The sequence below is a fragment of the Camelus dromedarius genome, chromosome 25 (genome assembly GCF_036321535.1).
Source record: "Camelus dromedarius isolate mCamDro1 chromosome 25, mCamDro1.pat, whole genome shotgun sequence".
NCBI lineage: Eukaryota > Metazoa > Chordata > Mammalia > Artiodactyla > Camelidae > Camelus > Camelus dromedarius.
Genome location: NC_087460.1, coordinates 375,968 through 388,468, shown reverse-complemented (window position 1 = coordinate 388,468; position 12,501 = coordinate 375,968). Strand labels below are relative to the sequence as shown.

The window sequence follows — 12,501 nt, the reverse complement described above, 5'->3', positions numbered from 1 at the left end:
GGTCCTGAGGACCGCTGCCCCCGCGGCACAGGCACCGCTCCCCCCAGAGCTTGCCCTCCACCAGGGTCAGTTCTGAGATTCCTGCGGGTGAATGTAGGGCACGTCCAGACCCAGTGCTTCCTAGACAAGGAGGGGTCGCCTTCCCACAGCAGCAGGCATCTGTTTGCCGGGGGAGCGCGCACCACTGGGAAGTGTTAGGTCCTCCTCTGCCGTTAATAATGGGGGTGTGGGCTTTCCTGGGTCCTCGTGATAGTAGGGAACACAGTCACCCTTCTCCGCCCGTGACTGCCTTATTTAATTGTTGTTGGTAACCATGTGGCCAGAAAAACTCGCAACTCGTTTACAAGTCATATGTAACTCATCAGTTCTACAACAGCATTTCGATTTAATGTACTATTTCTTAGGGAAAGTGAAGGACAGAAAAATGTCTCAAGTGTTCCTGGGAAAACAGGAAAAAGAAGAGGCAGACCCCCAAAACGGAAAAAAGTGCAGGAGGAAACCACAGCGAGGTGAGATCTGTCTAGTCCATGGTGGTCACAGGCCCTTATGCTGGACAGGGCTCACTCCACTTCATCCTTGCTTTTTTCTGCAATGGGAAGGACGCAGGCCTAGGCTGTGGTACCCACGTCCAGATCCTTGCCAGGCTGCCCGGTGCCCCGGGCACCTCGCTGGGTGGCGGAGCTCGTTTGGGGTGAGGACTGGGTTGGACAGGATGGTGGGCGAGACAATGAAGGGGGAGCTGGAGACTGCGCCCAGAGTGGGGCTGAAAACAAGCCAGAAAACCCAGAGGGCATCCCCTGTGACTCGGGGACTTCGCACCGTGGAGCTGAGCACTTTGTGTTCATGGTTTGACCCCACCATCCCTGCGAGGTGGGCGTTATTCGTAGACCTGTTCTGCAGGGAAGTCAGTTGACTTTCCTCAGGCCGCATGGTCAGTGTCAAGCCTCGAACAGGCTGGTCTGACCTCAGACCTGTGGTGTTCTTAGCCTCGCCTTCGGTGAGGTTGGGTTAAGGGCGCCTCACCTTCAGTGCAGCCCTCGGCCAGGGAGCAGGGGTGCAGTCCTTACCGTTCCTTTCTTCTTGGCATTTAACCGTGAACACCGAACACCTATTTTCTTGTGCAGTGATGTTACCGCAGCACTGGGTTCCCGGGTGTCCGTCCTGCCCTCTGCAGGAACACCTGCATCCTGTGGTCACTCTTCCAGTAGCCAGCCTTCCTCCAGACCTTGCTCCCTTGACATGCGCTCTCTCCTGATGTCGAGTCAGTGTGTCTGCCTTATGGGCGAGCACAGCACAGTTCTGGACAAGTTTTTGTTTTAACTGATGCCTCCTTTTCCTGTGTTTCAGTGAAAAGCAGGAAGAGAACTCCTTGACATCTGAGCCGCACACAAGAAACGGTAACGGCCTTTGCTGGAGTCAGCAGGGGTTGCTCGCTCGTGACTGACTCGCGCGGGGCAGTAGGACCACGGCCGCGGCCTTCAGACTAGCGCTTCCCACGTCCCCCGGTGCCCACCCCCGTCTGACAGATAACCTGAGATCAGGACCAGGTCTTTTCATCTGGGCCCCACCAGGCCCAGCATAATAGACACCTGAACATGTGGACGAATGGGCAGCTTCTCCCAGAGACACAAGGAAGTTTACTGGGTTTCAGCCTAGACTTCAGCTCTTGCGTGATCCACACTGCACAAATTTGGGGAGAAATATCAGTTTACAGTATTTCACTGAAACGAGGACTGCAAAAACTCAAATCAGAGCCATTTATGCAGAAAGTAAGTATGTTTAAGCATTTCTAGGGTATTAAAATCTGTCCTACGGAAGTCTCGGCAGTTACATTTGTATTGCCTTTAGGCATTCTGACCTTTTAGTTGTAAACAGTGAGAGAAACTGGAAAATCAAAAGTACACAGTATCAACCTTAAAAAGTAATGGTTCTCCCTTTTTTTCTGATTCCCCAGTTTTGATCATAACCCAGAGTACACATGAAACAGAGGAGAGAAAGGAGAAAGGTCCTAGGGGGGGGTCTGGTCACCGAGCCCATTCCTTTCTCTCCTAGGGTCGCAGGGGCCAGGGCAGGGCTCCTGGTGGCTCCTGTGTCAGACGGAAGAGGAGTGGAGACAGGTCACTGAGAGCTTTCGAGAGAGGACCTCCCTTCGGGAGCGGCAGCTTTACAAGCTCCTCAGTGAGGACTTCCTGCCCGAGATCTGCAACATGATTGCCCAGAAGGTGACAGCGGGTGGCCCTCCCTCCCTCTGTGTTCCCTGTACAGTGGCTCTATTTAAGGGTCTCTTTGCTCCAGTTTTGAATACAACCCACTGTCTCCTGCAGGTGGCATAGCCTGCTCCTTTTCTCACCTGGAGCATCAAGGTGGGACCTCATCACCCACTCTCCCTTGCTGTGGGGCTTGTCACTCAGTTCTCAGGACCGCAGGCGTCCTCAGTGCCCCCACCCCAGCCCTTACAGTGGCTTTTCACAGCCTGGAACCACCTGTCCTGCTCCTGAACATCCCTGCAGACACTTCCCTGAGCCCCCAAGAGTGTCTCCGCCCTGTCGTGCCTCTCCTTGTGTGTTTGTGCTGCCTTTGTTGTTTGTTTGTTTGTTTGTTTTGGTTGGAATAAATATTTCATCTGTCTGGACGGACCAGATACTAAACTGATAAGGACAGCTACTACACTTGATCTTAGACAGAAGGCCTAGAAGCCTTGTTTTTTAATACTACCTTCTGGTCTGTCTCCAAGCAGCAGGCTCTGGAGAGCACTTGTCCTCAGAGCCGCAGTGCCGGCCCCTTCCCAGCCCCACCTGGGCCCTGCGCGCCATCCTCTCCCTCTGCTTCCCTGCCCGCCCGCCCCTCTCTCAGAAGCTCCACGTGAAGGTCGTCACCTCTGTGAGCCGTCCTGTTTCTCTCAGCTGAGGATTTCTTCTCTAGTGTGTTCCTCATCCCTGACTCCATTTCAGCAACTTGGGATGTGGGACATGTCCTCCTCCTCGTTTTAAGCCCCACAGCTGACCTAATGCGATGCCCTCTCCGTGGTGGATGCTCAGTAGTCGTTCAGTTTCCTTATTTCATTTCAGTAAATCTGACACTTCTGGTGGTTAGTGCTTGTTAAGAGAATACAGAAAATGTGAGCACTGCCTTGACATCTGAGGAGAAGCTGTTTATAAATTCCTGCTGCAGCACCTCCAGGGAGGGACAAAAACGACAGACAGTGTTACTCGATTTGTTCTGAATTCAATGATATTTCTAACCATTCTGTGGGTGGGTGCTCTGGGGTGAGTTCTAGGAAGTCACCTTCTCTGATAGCCGGAACTTACAAACAGTGCTCCAGCAATTACATTTTCATGGACAGGCAGGAGAGAGAAAAACCCAACTGCATTTCCCCATCAGTATACTTAATTCCACATATTATAATTGCACTATGTTTTTGTGATCTATAACCCACTGTGACCATTTTTCCAGGATTTGAACTCCATAATCTAATTTTCTTAAAGTAACTATGAAATAGAGATGGTTTTTATAACTTTATAGAACCTTGTTATGACTTAATTCTTATGACTAATGATGCCACCTAAATCATCTGTAAGGCACATGCTTAATCTGCTTAAACCTTCTTTTATAATTTCTGCCTTTTTACCACTGAGCTATACCCTCCTCCTGATTTCTGCCTTTTTAATGCAACATTCAACCTAAGACTTTTGGATCGGGGAACTCAGGGAAAAAACGTACAAGCATAAAACTGATGGTTTTGATACAAAAAATTTCAAGAGTTGGTTCTTGGCAAGAGAAGGAAAAATTAAAATACAGTAAACCTTAAATATAAATTTCAAGAACCATGAAATTAAAAACAAAAAATAAATAATAGACTTGATATTTTGAAAGCTATACAGAGCTGTAAATTTGGGGATCTTAGTGAAATGGGGTATTGACTCCTGAAAAACACCCAGAATCTAAGTTATGCAATAGAAAACCTTGGCAGACCAGTAATTAGGGATGAAGAGTTATCACAAAAGGATCCGCTCAAAAGCTCTAGAATTATTTCGATTTATTTACAGGTAAAACTTTCTAAAACTTCAAGAAAAGATAACTTCCCAACATTTCATAAATGAAGAAAGACAGGGTTTGGCTTCCGTGTCCACAGAGGTATAGGTGTCTTGGAGCCCTGTTCCTGGTTAACTTAAATGCACTCTTCCTTCAGTGATGGGAATGTCAGGCCTCTGAGAGTACACTAACAAGTAAATACTGTTCTTCACCGAAGAAAACAGCTCATAATTCGTCAGGGTTAACCTAGAGTCTGTGATGGTGGACTTGGTTTTGGAAGTCTTGTGCAGCTGTGGCTTAACAGAAAAGAACAGTGAAAGGCAAAATTTCAGAACATTTTGCCTGGAGGACTAGAAATCCGCTTACAAAGCATTAACTTGCTTTGTGCTGGTGCTGCCAGCCAGGCCCCCCCGTCGGAACCCCAGCTTGCTGATCAGCCCCGGCGCTCCAGGGGCCTCGCCCTTGGAGCGGGCGCCTGTCATCCTGCAGCTGCCTGCAGCAGCGCTTAGCGCTTCGGACGGCTCCCGTGTGCCCTGCAGGTCGCACCTGCTACCTGTCAGCCGCCGGCTGCAGTGCGGAACCTTCGGGGCTGGTTCCGCAGAAGCTCCAAGCCTTGTGTTGGCCCCACAGGCGCCGCGCGGCTCCGGGCTCCGAGCCCCTCAGTGGTTTCCTGTAGCAGCCGCTTCGGAGCCTCCGCACTCTTCTCTCAGGATCCTGAGTGCTCGTATTGGGTGCCTGTTGTCTATAGTTGGAGATGTTCGTGGACCAGAGAGGTGTCCGTGAATGCGCACGGCGGGACGTGGTGGGCTCCAGGAGGAGGAAGGGCCCAGGAGGCAGGCCTCTCTGTGCAGTAGAGGTGACGCCGCAGATCCAGGTTAGGAGTCGGCTTGGGGTGCGGGTCTGGCTGCGAGTGGCGGTCGGCATCAGGTGGAACATGTGGACCCTGTTCGGGGTAGCCCCCCGGAGCCACTCTGCTCGGGGTTGTGTTCTGTGAGGTGGTTTAGGGCAGTTAAGTAACTTAGCACCACGCTCTAGGAAGGGACAGCTTTGCTGTTCTTATTACTGAGATTTAAAAATTGGCAGAGTGGGAGTGGAATGAGGTCCGAGGGATCCAGACTGCAAGCAGGGCTGTGTTTGATGCCGGAGGTTAGGGTTAGGGAGTCCCCGCACCCATCCTTCCCTTGCCCAGCCCAGCCTGTGCTGCCCAGTTCTCACTTTTTAACCCTTTATCGCCTCTTATCCTATGATTCACGTACGTTTAAGCAGTTTCATGGCCAGAGGAGGCTGCAGCTGAGGCCTGGCTGGCGGCTTGTTTTGGTGTGGAGCTTCTGTTGCCTCGCAGTAACTGGGTGACAGCACCCGAGTCATGCTACTGGGAGCCCTGAAAACCTCATTTATAAACTTCCATTTACATTAGTGTATTTGGAGTTACCCTTTATCTCTTTTTCCCCAGCTCATAAACACGCGTGCCCGGAGATAAGAAGCCCAGCGTTTCAGGTGCCTTGGGGTGGCGGTTCTGGACTGGCTGCTTCGCTGTCTCCCCGGTCTCTTCTTCCCTCTAGCGTTGGTATCAGGAGGCCTGTGGTCAGTGGCGTCCAGCCCCAGTGCTCAGCTCGCCGTGGTGGGCTCTCACTGTGACCTGACGGCGAATACCACTGTGAACGTGCTCTGCCCCCGTCCAGTCCACTGCCCCGGCTGAGCCTTCTGGGCTCTGTTCTAGGTCCCGGGTCGCGTGGTCTCTGAGGTCCTGCTGGTAGGAAGCTCTCCGTGACTGTTCTTTGCAGTGCTTTCTGTCAGCTCCCTTATTCTGATCTTTGGTCTTAGGTACGAGAAACTATGGAATTGTCGTTTTTTTTCTAATTTTATTTTTTGAGGGGAAAGGTAATTAGGTTTTTACTTATTTATTTATTCACTTGATGGAGGTACAGGGGCTTGAACCCAGGACCTCGTGCACACTGAGCGTTCACTCTACCACTGGGCTGTACCCTCCCCCAAGATTCTTTTTTCTTTTATTTTTTTAAAATGTATTTTTATTGAAGTAGTCAATTTACAATGTTGTGTCAATTTCTGGTGTACAGCAGCACCGTGCTTCAGTGACTTAGGAACTTACGTACATTCGTTCTCGTATTCTTCTTCACCATAGGTTACAAGATATGAATATGGTTCCCTGTGCTGTACAGTATGAACTTGTTGTTTATCTATTTTATGTATAGTAGTTAGTATCTGCAAATCTCGAACTCCCAGTTTATCCCTTCCCACCCCCTGCCCCTCTTTGATAACCATAAGTTTGTTTTCTATGTCTGTCAGTCTGTTTCTGTTTTGTAAATCAGTTCATTTGTCTTTTTGAGATTCTTAATATCTGTAACGTTACCAAGAGTCCTGGGGAAAACCTCAGTTGTGGCATGAGTTTTGTGCTTTTGTTTAAACAGCAGAAAATCTGCGGGTCTTTAAAGGCTACAGTGCAGGCGGGTTTCCGACCTAGACTGGTCCCCCAGGAATCCAATCTCACTGCCTCAGAAAGTCCTTTAATTAGGGCCCTGGGGGAAGCGTCAGTGGAGGGGGCTCTCTGGGCCCCAGGGCCAGGGCTCTGTGGCTGTTTTGTCAGGAGACTGGGCATTGCTGTCCAGCCACCGGGGAGCTCTGTCTCAGGTGTGGTGACCTGCCCTTGGGGTGGGGGCTTGGCCCGGGTCTAGGTGCTGCCTCGGCCAGATCCTGTTGCTGAGTGTGGGGAAGGTTTCAGGTGTCTCTTCTTAGCTTCTCTTTAAAATCGCTTCCTGATCCCCCGCGGGCCTCTCCACGGTCCGGCATCAGATCCGGCATCAGATCCGGCTCCTGCTCCTTTTGCCACTGACCGCTTCTAAAGAGAAGACTGCAGTGTGAAACACGGGGGGATTTTTTGACTGTTGGCTTTGTGTTCGCTTTGTGTTCTCTTGGCCATACGTGTCCTTTACACCGAACTGTTAAGCTGTTAAAGCCTGAAAGAGGCGTCTGACTGAGCAGAAGTGTTTCCAGGCTGCAGGGCAGGGTGGGGTGGGGACAGGCAGCGGTGGAGGCACCCGGAGAAGGGCTGCGGCAGGCAGGGGCTGTCGGGACGACACAGGGCCAGCTGCTGGGGCCGGCTCTCAGCACCTGTCACACCCAGCACGTCCTCCTGACTGGTCACCAGCCCTGCCTCTTCCCCAGGGCTTCCTGACATCACAGCTGGAGGTTTGTACTTTCTGACGCCTTTCCTGCCTCCGGCACCCACCAGTCTGTTCCGTGTCTGTGAGTTCAGCCTTTTCAGATTGCACCTGCAGGTGAGGTCACACAGTGTTTGTCTTTGTCTGGGTTGTTTCACTAAGCACAGGTCATCCACGCCATCACAAGTGACATGACAGCGTTCCGTTCCTTTTGTGGCTGAGTGGTGTTCCCTTGTATACATACACCACGTTGCCTGTACGCGTCCACCCGTGTGGCCTCGGCGTCTCGGCTGCTGTGCGTGGTGAATGCAGGGAACGTGGAGTCCCCACACCTTTCACAGCAGTGCTGCATCTTCTCTGGAAGGAGACCCAGGGACGGAACTGCTGGATCATACAGTTTGTTGAGGACCCTCCCTACTGTCTTCCTCAGGGGCTGCACCAATTTACATTCCCACCAGCAGTGCACAGGGGCCCCTCTTCCCCACACCCGTGCCAGCACTTGTCCTTTCCTGGCATTTTGGGGAGTCATTCTGACAGGTGTGAGGGGGCACCTCATTGTGGTTTTGATGCATTTCCCTGATGATTAGTGACGTTACCTGTTGGACATTCGTATGTCATTAAAAAAAATCTGTTCAGATCCTTTGTCCATTTTTCAGTCAGATTGTTTCTTTGATGTTGAATTTTATTAGTTTGCATTTTAAAAGATGCTGTAAATTCCTATTACTCAATTATTACATCTTACATGCTTAGTTTAAATACTAATGTATTTTTTTTTAAACTAACCAGACAAAAAACTGCATGATTCAATTTATGTGAAATGTCTAGAGTAAGTAAATTCGTAAAGACAGAGTAGGTAGGTTTGTGGTTGCCAGGGGTTGGGGGTGGGGACTGCGGGCCGACTGCTTAGTGGGTATGAGCTTTCTTCTGGGTGGTGAGAATGTTCTGCAGCTTAATACGGATGGGGCTGTGCATCGCCACGTGTGCTAAATGGCCCTCAGTTGTATGCTGTAGAGCTGTTAGATTCCTGTGCATTTTTACATGTATTTGACAATGATGCAGTCTCTGCTTTAGCAGCAGTTCTTGGCATTTATAATTTTCCTGGCTTTCAAAACTCGTGCTTCATTGTTATCAAAATACCTTGAACTAGTTAAAAGTTACTTTTAATACTTCATCTTAAAATTTACAAGTGCTAGTAACCTTTTGATACTTGAACATTTTAATTTAGACTTTTAATGGGGACCACATAGTAGTGGGAGTAAAAAGTTAATAAAAATTAAATAATCAGGACACGTAACAGTAGGTAATTTCCCCGGATTAGCTCGGAAGGGGTTGTTCTGGGTCCAGAGGAGTTTCCGTGCTCCCAGAAGGACCTGGGTGACCGGGCACCGTGCTGCTGCCATCCACGTGCCCTCTCTGGCCTTCTCTGTGCGCTCATTCCAGAGCTGGGGTCGCCTTGACCTCTGTCTTGTGACCCAAGTTCTTCACTTAATATTGTGAGCCTTTTATTGTTTCATTAAATATTCCCCAGGAGAAAACAGTTTTTAATAATTACGTAGTAATTATGTAATTTCACCTATTTTTAAACATTTGTGATACTTAGTTTTTCTCTGTTTTACGTAATGTTTTGTTCATCCTGCTCATGGGAAGATTCTTCCTGGCTGTCTCATTTTTAGGATGAAGTCACAGCATAGTGTAGTGACTGCTGAGGGTTTCTGATTCGTGCATCCAAGTCGTCTTCCAGGAGGTCTGTGCACCCAGCGCGTCGAGGGCGTCCCTCTTACCCCGTCGTGGCGAGGGAATCGCTTTATGATCTCTTAACGGTTTTGTAGGTGAAAAGGCTCTTCCTTTTTGTAGGTGTTTTGCTCTTCCTTGTGATCGTGGGGTTTATCTTCTGTGAATATTGTATTCATGTTCCATGTGTTTTGGGTTGTGAGACATTTCACACGTTAAGAACAGTAAATTGTTCTGTTTGAAAGGAATTAAATATGGATATTCTTAGGACTTGTGTAGTGTCATTTTTTCCCTTTCTCCTGCCTTCCGTTGACTTTGTACGTGAAACGCCTGCTGTTTGTTTACCAGAAGATTCTTCAGTGACTTAATATCTATGTTGGTAAGTCACGGCGTGCGTTTCCTTAGTCCGCGCTGAAATGCAGGCTGTGTTTGGCAGCCCTCGGTCCTGGCTGGAGGGAGGACACTTTGTGTGTTCTCATCTGCTGTCCTTTGTTGGGCAGGAGCAAGACACACGTTAGCGCTGTCACGTTTACGTGCGTAACCTGTGGGTGTTACGTACACTTGTTTCCTCTCCCTTCTCACTGGGGCTTGTACAGAAGGCGCTGTGGTTCTCCCCGGACGACATAATTCCTCTGATAAGGCGTGTTTCCCTCTGTCCCCCCTTTCTGCCAGCCTGTGCCTGGAGTCGCTATGCAGCTGGAAAGAACGAGGGCACCTTGTTTTGGTCTCTCTGGTTTGTTAACTGTAGCTGCATTATAGCTTCTCCACTGGGGAGGATGCTGCCAGGGAGGTGAACAAATCTTGGCCTGTGGAGCCGGGCAGGGGGCGGCAGGCTGCTTGCCCAGCACTAGGCGGCGGTGGTGGAGACACTTCTCCAGAAGATCCGTTCTTGGGTGCTGCCAGTGCAGCGGCGTCCCAGGTTCAGACAGGACCGCTGCCCACTTGGGTCGCAGGAGAAAGAGCTTACAGAACTTTAACTCTGTCTGGGTGACTGAGTACAGGGTTGCGTGTGCAGTAGTAACGGTCAAATTTTTTCCTTCACTTTTCTTTCTCTTCTCCTACTCATTTCCGACCTTTACCTTGTAGGGAGCAGATTCCGTTAAAGTCAGGCTCGTAGAATGTGGACAGTAAACATGACTTTGAGAAGGTCTGCTGTCTGGGCAACACCACTTCCAAATTCGGAGTCAAATGAGAATTTAAACTCTTTTTAAGGACCGTGAGGAAAATAGCTTAAAATTTCCTCCGAGCGGTTTCAGTGTTTAATGTTGACTTTGTATAAATGACATCTGCCTTCGTCTGTCTTCTCTCTGCATTCAGACCACTTGTGTAATTTCCGCAGAATGAAGATAATCTGGCATAGCAGAGTCTTAGGACTTCTGCTTACCGAAAGGATCTGTTAAGAAATCTTCACATTCCTGATTTAGTTTCACGTAAAATGGGGTAGCTAGTGTTATATTTTGTGTAGGGGATGTGAACCCCCCTTTTGCAGACCCCAATTCATTTTTCTGTGTCTGTGCAGCTCACAGACACTCTGTTGCAGGCCACAGCCTCTGCCTCTTCAGTGACAGCCTTAACAGGGCTCTTCCTTGCACGTCAGCACAGAAGTCAAGGGAGGAAGCTGAAAATAAAAACACTTCTGGTTTTAGCTTGAGTGTTGGGCCTGCAGGACGGCTCAGGACTCATCACACTGGGAATACAGAGGGGAACTTGCAGGTTACGATGGAGGAGGTCCTGTGTCCTTTTCTTCCATTTAATGTCTGAGGCAGTCACGTTCCCGCTCACCACCTGACATCATTATGTTAATGTTGTCTGGGTTGAAAAACAAGGGGAAAGCCAGCCAGTCCCTGTACTGCCCTCATCTCCTTGCTGTATTTTCAGGCAAAATGGTGGCCCTTCCCACCGAACTCCCGGTTTTATTCACCTTTTTGTTAGTAGGGAAATGCACAGAAGTTAAGGGCTCCAAGGTTGTGCGTGTGACTGACGCTGTGAGTCTGACAGCTTGCCCTGTTCTCAGTTACGGAGACGAGAGTGCTTCTGAAGGACTAAATCTGAGAGGGGGCTCTCCAGCCTCTTCTTCAGAAGAGGACCTCCCAGAGACTGCAGATATGCAGCTCGCTGGGCCCCAGACTTTTACCCTGTTCTAATCACCGTGTGTTTTAACGTTAGCATGTGTGTGTCCGTTGATTTTACAGATAAGGTTAAGTTGTGGCTAGGATACAAGTCACCCGGCTGTCTGGCACTGTGTGTGGAACAGAACACACAGAAGAGCTAGGGGCCGAGACCACACCACTGTGTACTGACTGTGCGCTTCTTGGCCCCTCACAGGAGACCCCCGTGCTCACCAAAGCAGAGAAGCAGGAGCGCAGGCAGGAGGAGGAGGAGCGGCAGCTGCTCCTGGCCGTGCAGAAGAGGGAGCAGGAGCGGATGCTGAGGGAGGAGCGGAAGCGAGAGCTGGAGGAGAGGGTCAAGGCGGTGGAAGGTAGGGCGGTGCGCACAGGCCCCGCAGCGGCTGCGGGCGCCATCCCGCCCCAAGCAGCCCGGGCTTTCTGCTTCCTGTCTGGGTGGGCCTCGTACCTGTGCTCCTGGGCCCCTGCATTCTCTGGTCTCTCGTCCCCTCTGCGTTCCCCGTGTGGGGTGGAAGAAGGTTCGTTTCACAGAAGTTGCTTTAAGCACAAGGGAGTTGTTTTCAAAGCATCAGGTCTGTCCTGGCCTGCATTACGAGGTCTGGAGTGTGGCCGGCCTCTGCTCTGGGTCTTGGGGCCCCGAGGGCGTCCCCCTGCGTGTGCTGGAGGCACAGGGCAGCAGCTGTCTCCCCGTGAGCTGGGTGGCAGTTGTATTTATAAATGGAACCTGACAAACCGTGGGATGACAGATCGTCTGGCTTCGTTACTAACGGCCAGGGTTGGGGCTCGTCAGACCTGCACATTGGGGGCTCACGGAGCTGAGCCTCGGGCGCCCCCCTCCCGCCCACCTCAGGGCTCCTGGTGGCCAAACACAGAGCAGCAGAGAAGGGGAAAGGAGCACAGGACAGAAGTACCCTCACAGCGGACCGCAGGGATGCAGCACGGGAGGCTGGCGTGTGTCTGCTGTCTGTCGTGAAAGAGGGTCCCGTGAACGGGGCAGAGAAAATATTCAGACGTTAATGGTGAAGAATCTTCTTGACTTGATGGGAAAATACAAATCTTAGAATTAGAAAGCAAGATGAGCCATGAACTGGATGTAACAGACTCGGGAGAACGCCTTACAGAACATACGCCCGCAGACATTTGAAGTAACCAGTTTGGAAGAGGGCACTTAGAGGATGCTCCGTAACGGAGGTGGACATCTCGGGAGCCCATGGGACTGGGCTTGTGTTGGTCTCCTGGGTCCTGGCACAAGGACCAGGACTGGGTGTTCGGGGATAGCACAGCTGGCTCCACAGCCCCAGAGGTCGGCTGTCTCAGATCTGGGCGTCGGCAGGGCCCGGGGGTGTGCCCTCCTCTGCCTCCTCCAGCTGCTGGTGGCTCCTGGCATTCCTTCTTTTCTGGTTTCCTCTGAAAACTCAGAATCGAAGGGAACT

The 12,501-nt window shown here is 50.6% G+C and overlaps 1 protein-coding gene and 1 pseudogene across 1 annotated transcript in view; one reads left to right on the top strand and one right to left on the bottom strand.

Annotated features, from left to right (window-relative positions):
- The window catches only part of LOC105100740 (chromatin remodeling regulator CECR2), a 100,819-nt gene that overhangs the window by 75,498 nt on the left and 12,820 nt on the right, over window positions 1-12,501 (top strand). The window contains exons 5-8 of the mRNA XM_031444460.2: window positions 405-509; window positions 1,348-1,397; window positions 2,053-2,222; window positions 11,268-11,421. Of these exons, the coding sequence (XP_031300320.2) occupies window positions 405-509; window positions 1,348-1,397; window positions 2,053-2,222; window positions 11,268-11,421 (479 nt within the window). The remainder of the gene's footprint in view (window positions 1-404; window positions 510-1,347; window positions 1,398-2,052; window positions 2,223-11,267; window positions 11,422-12,501) is intronic.
- LOC116150414 (U2 spliceosomal RNA) lies at window positions 2,601-2,700 on the bottom strand (annotated as a pseudogene).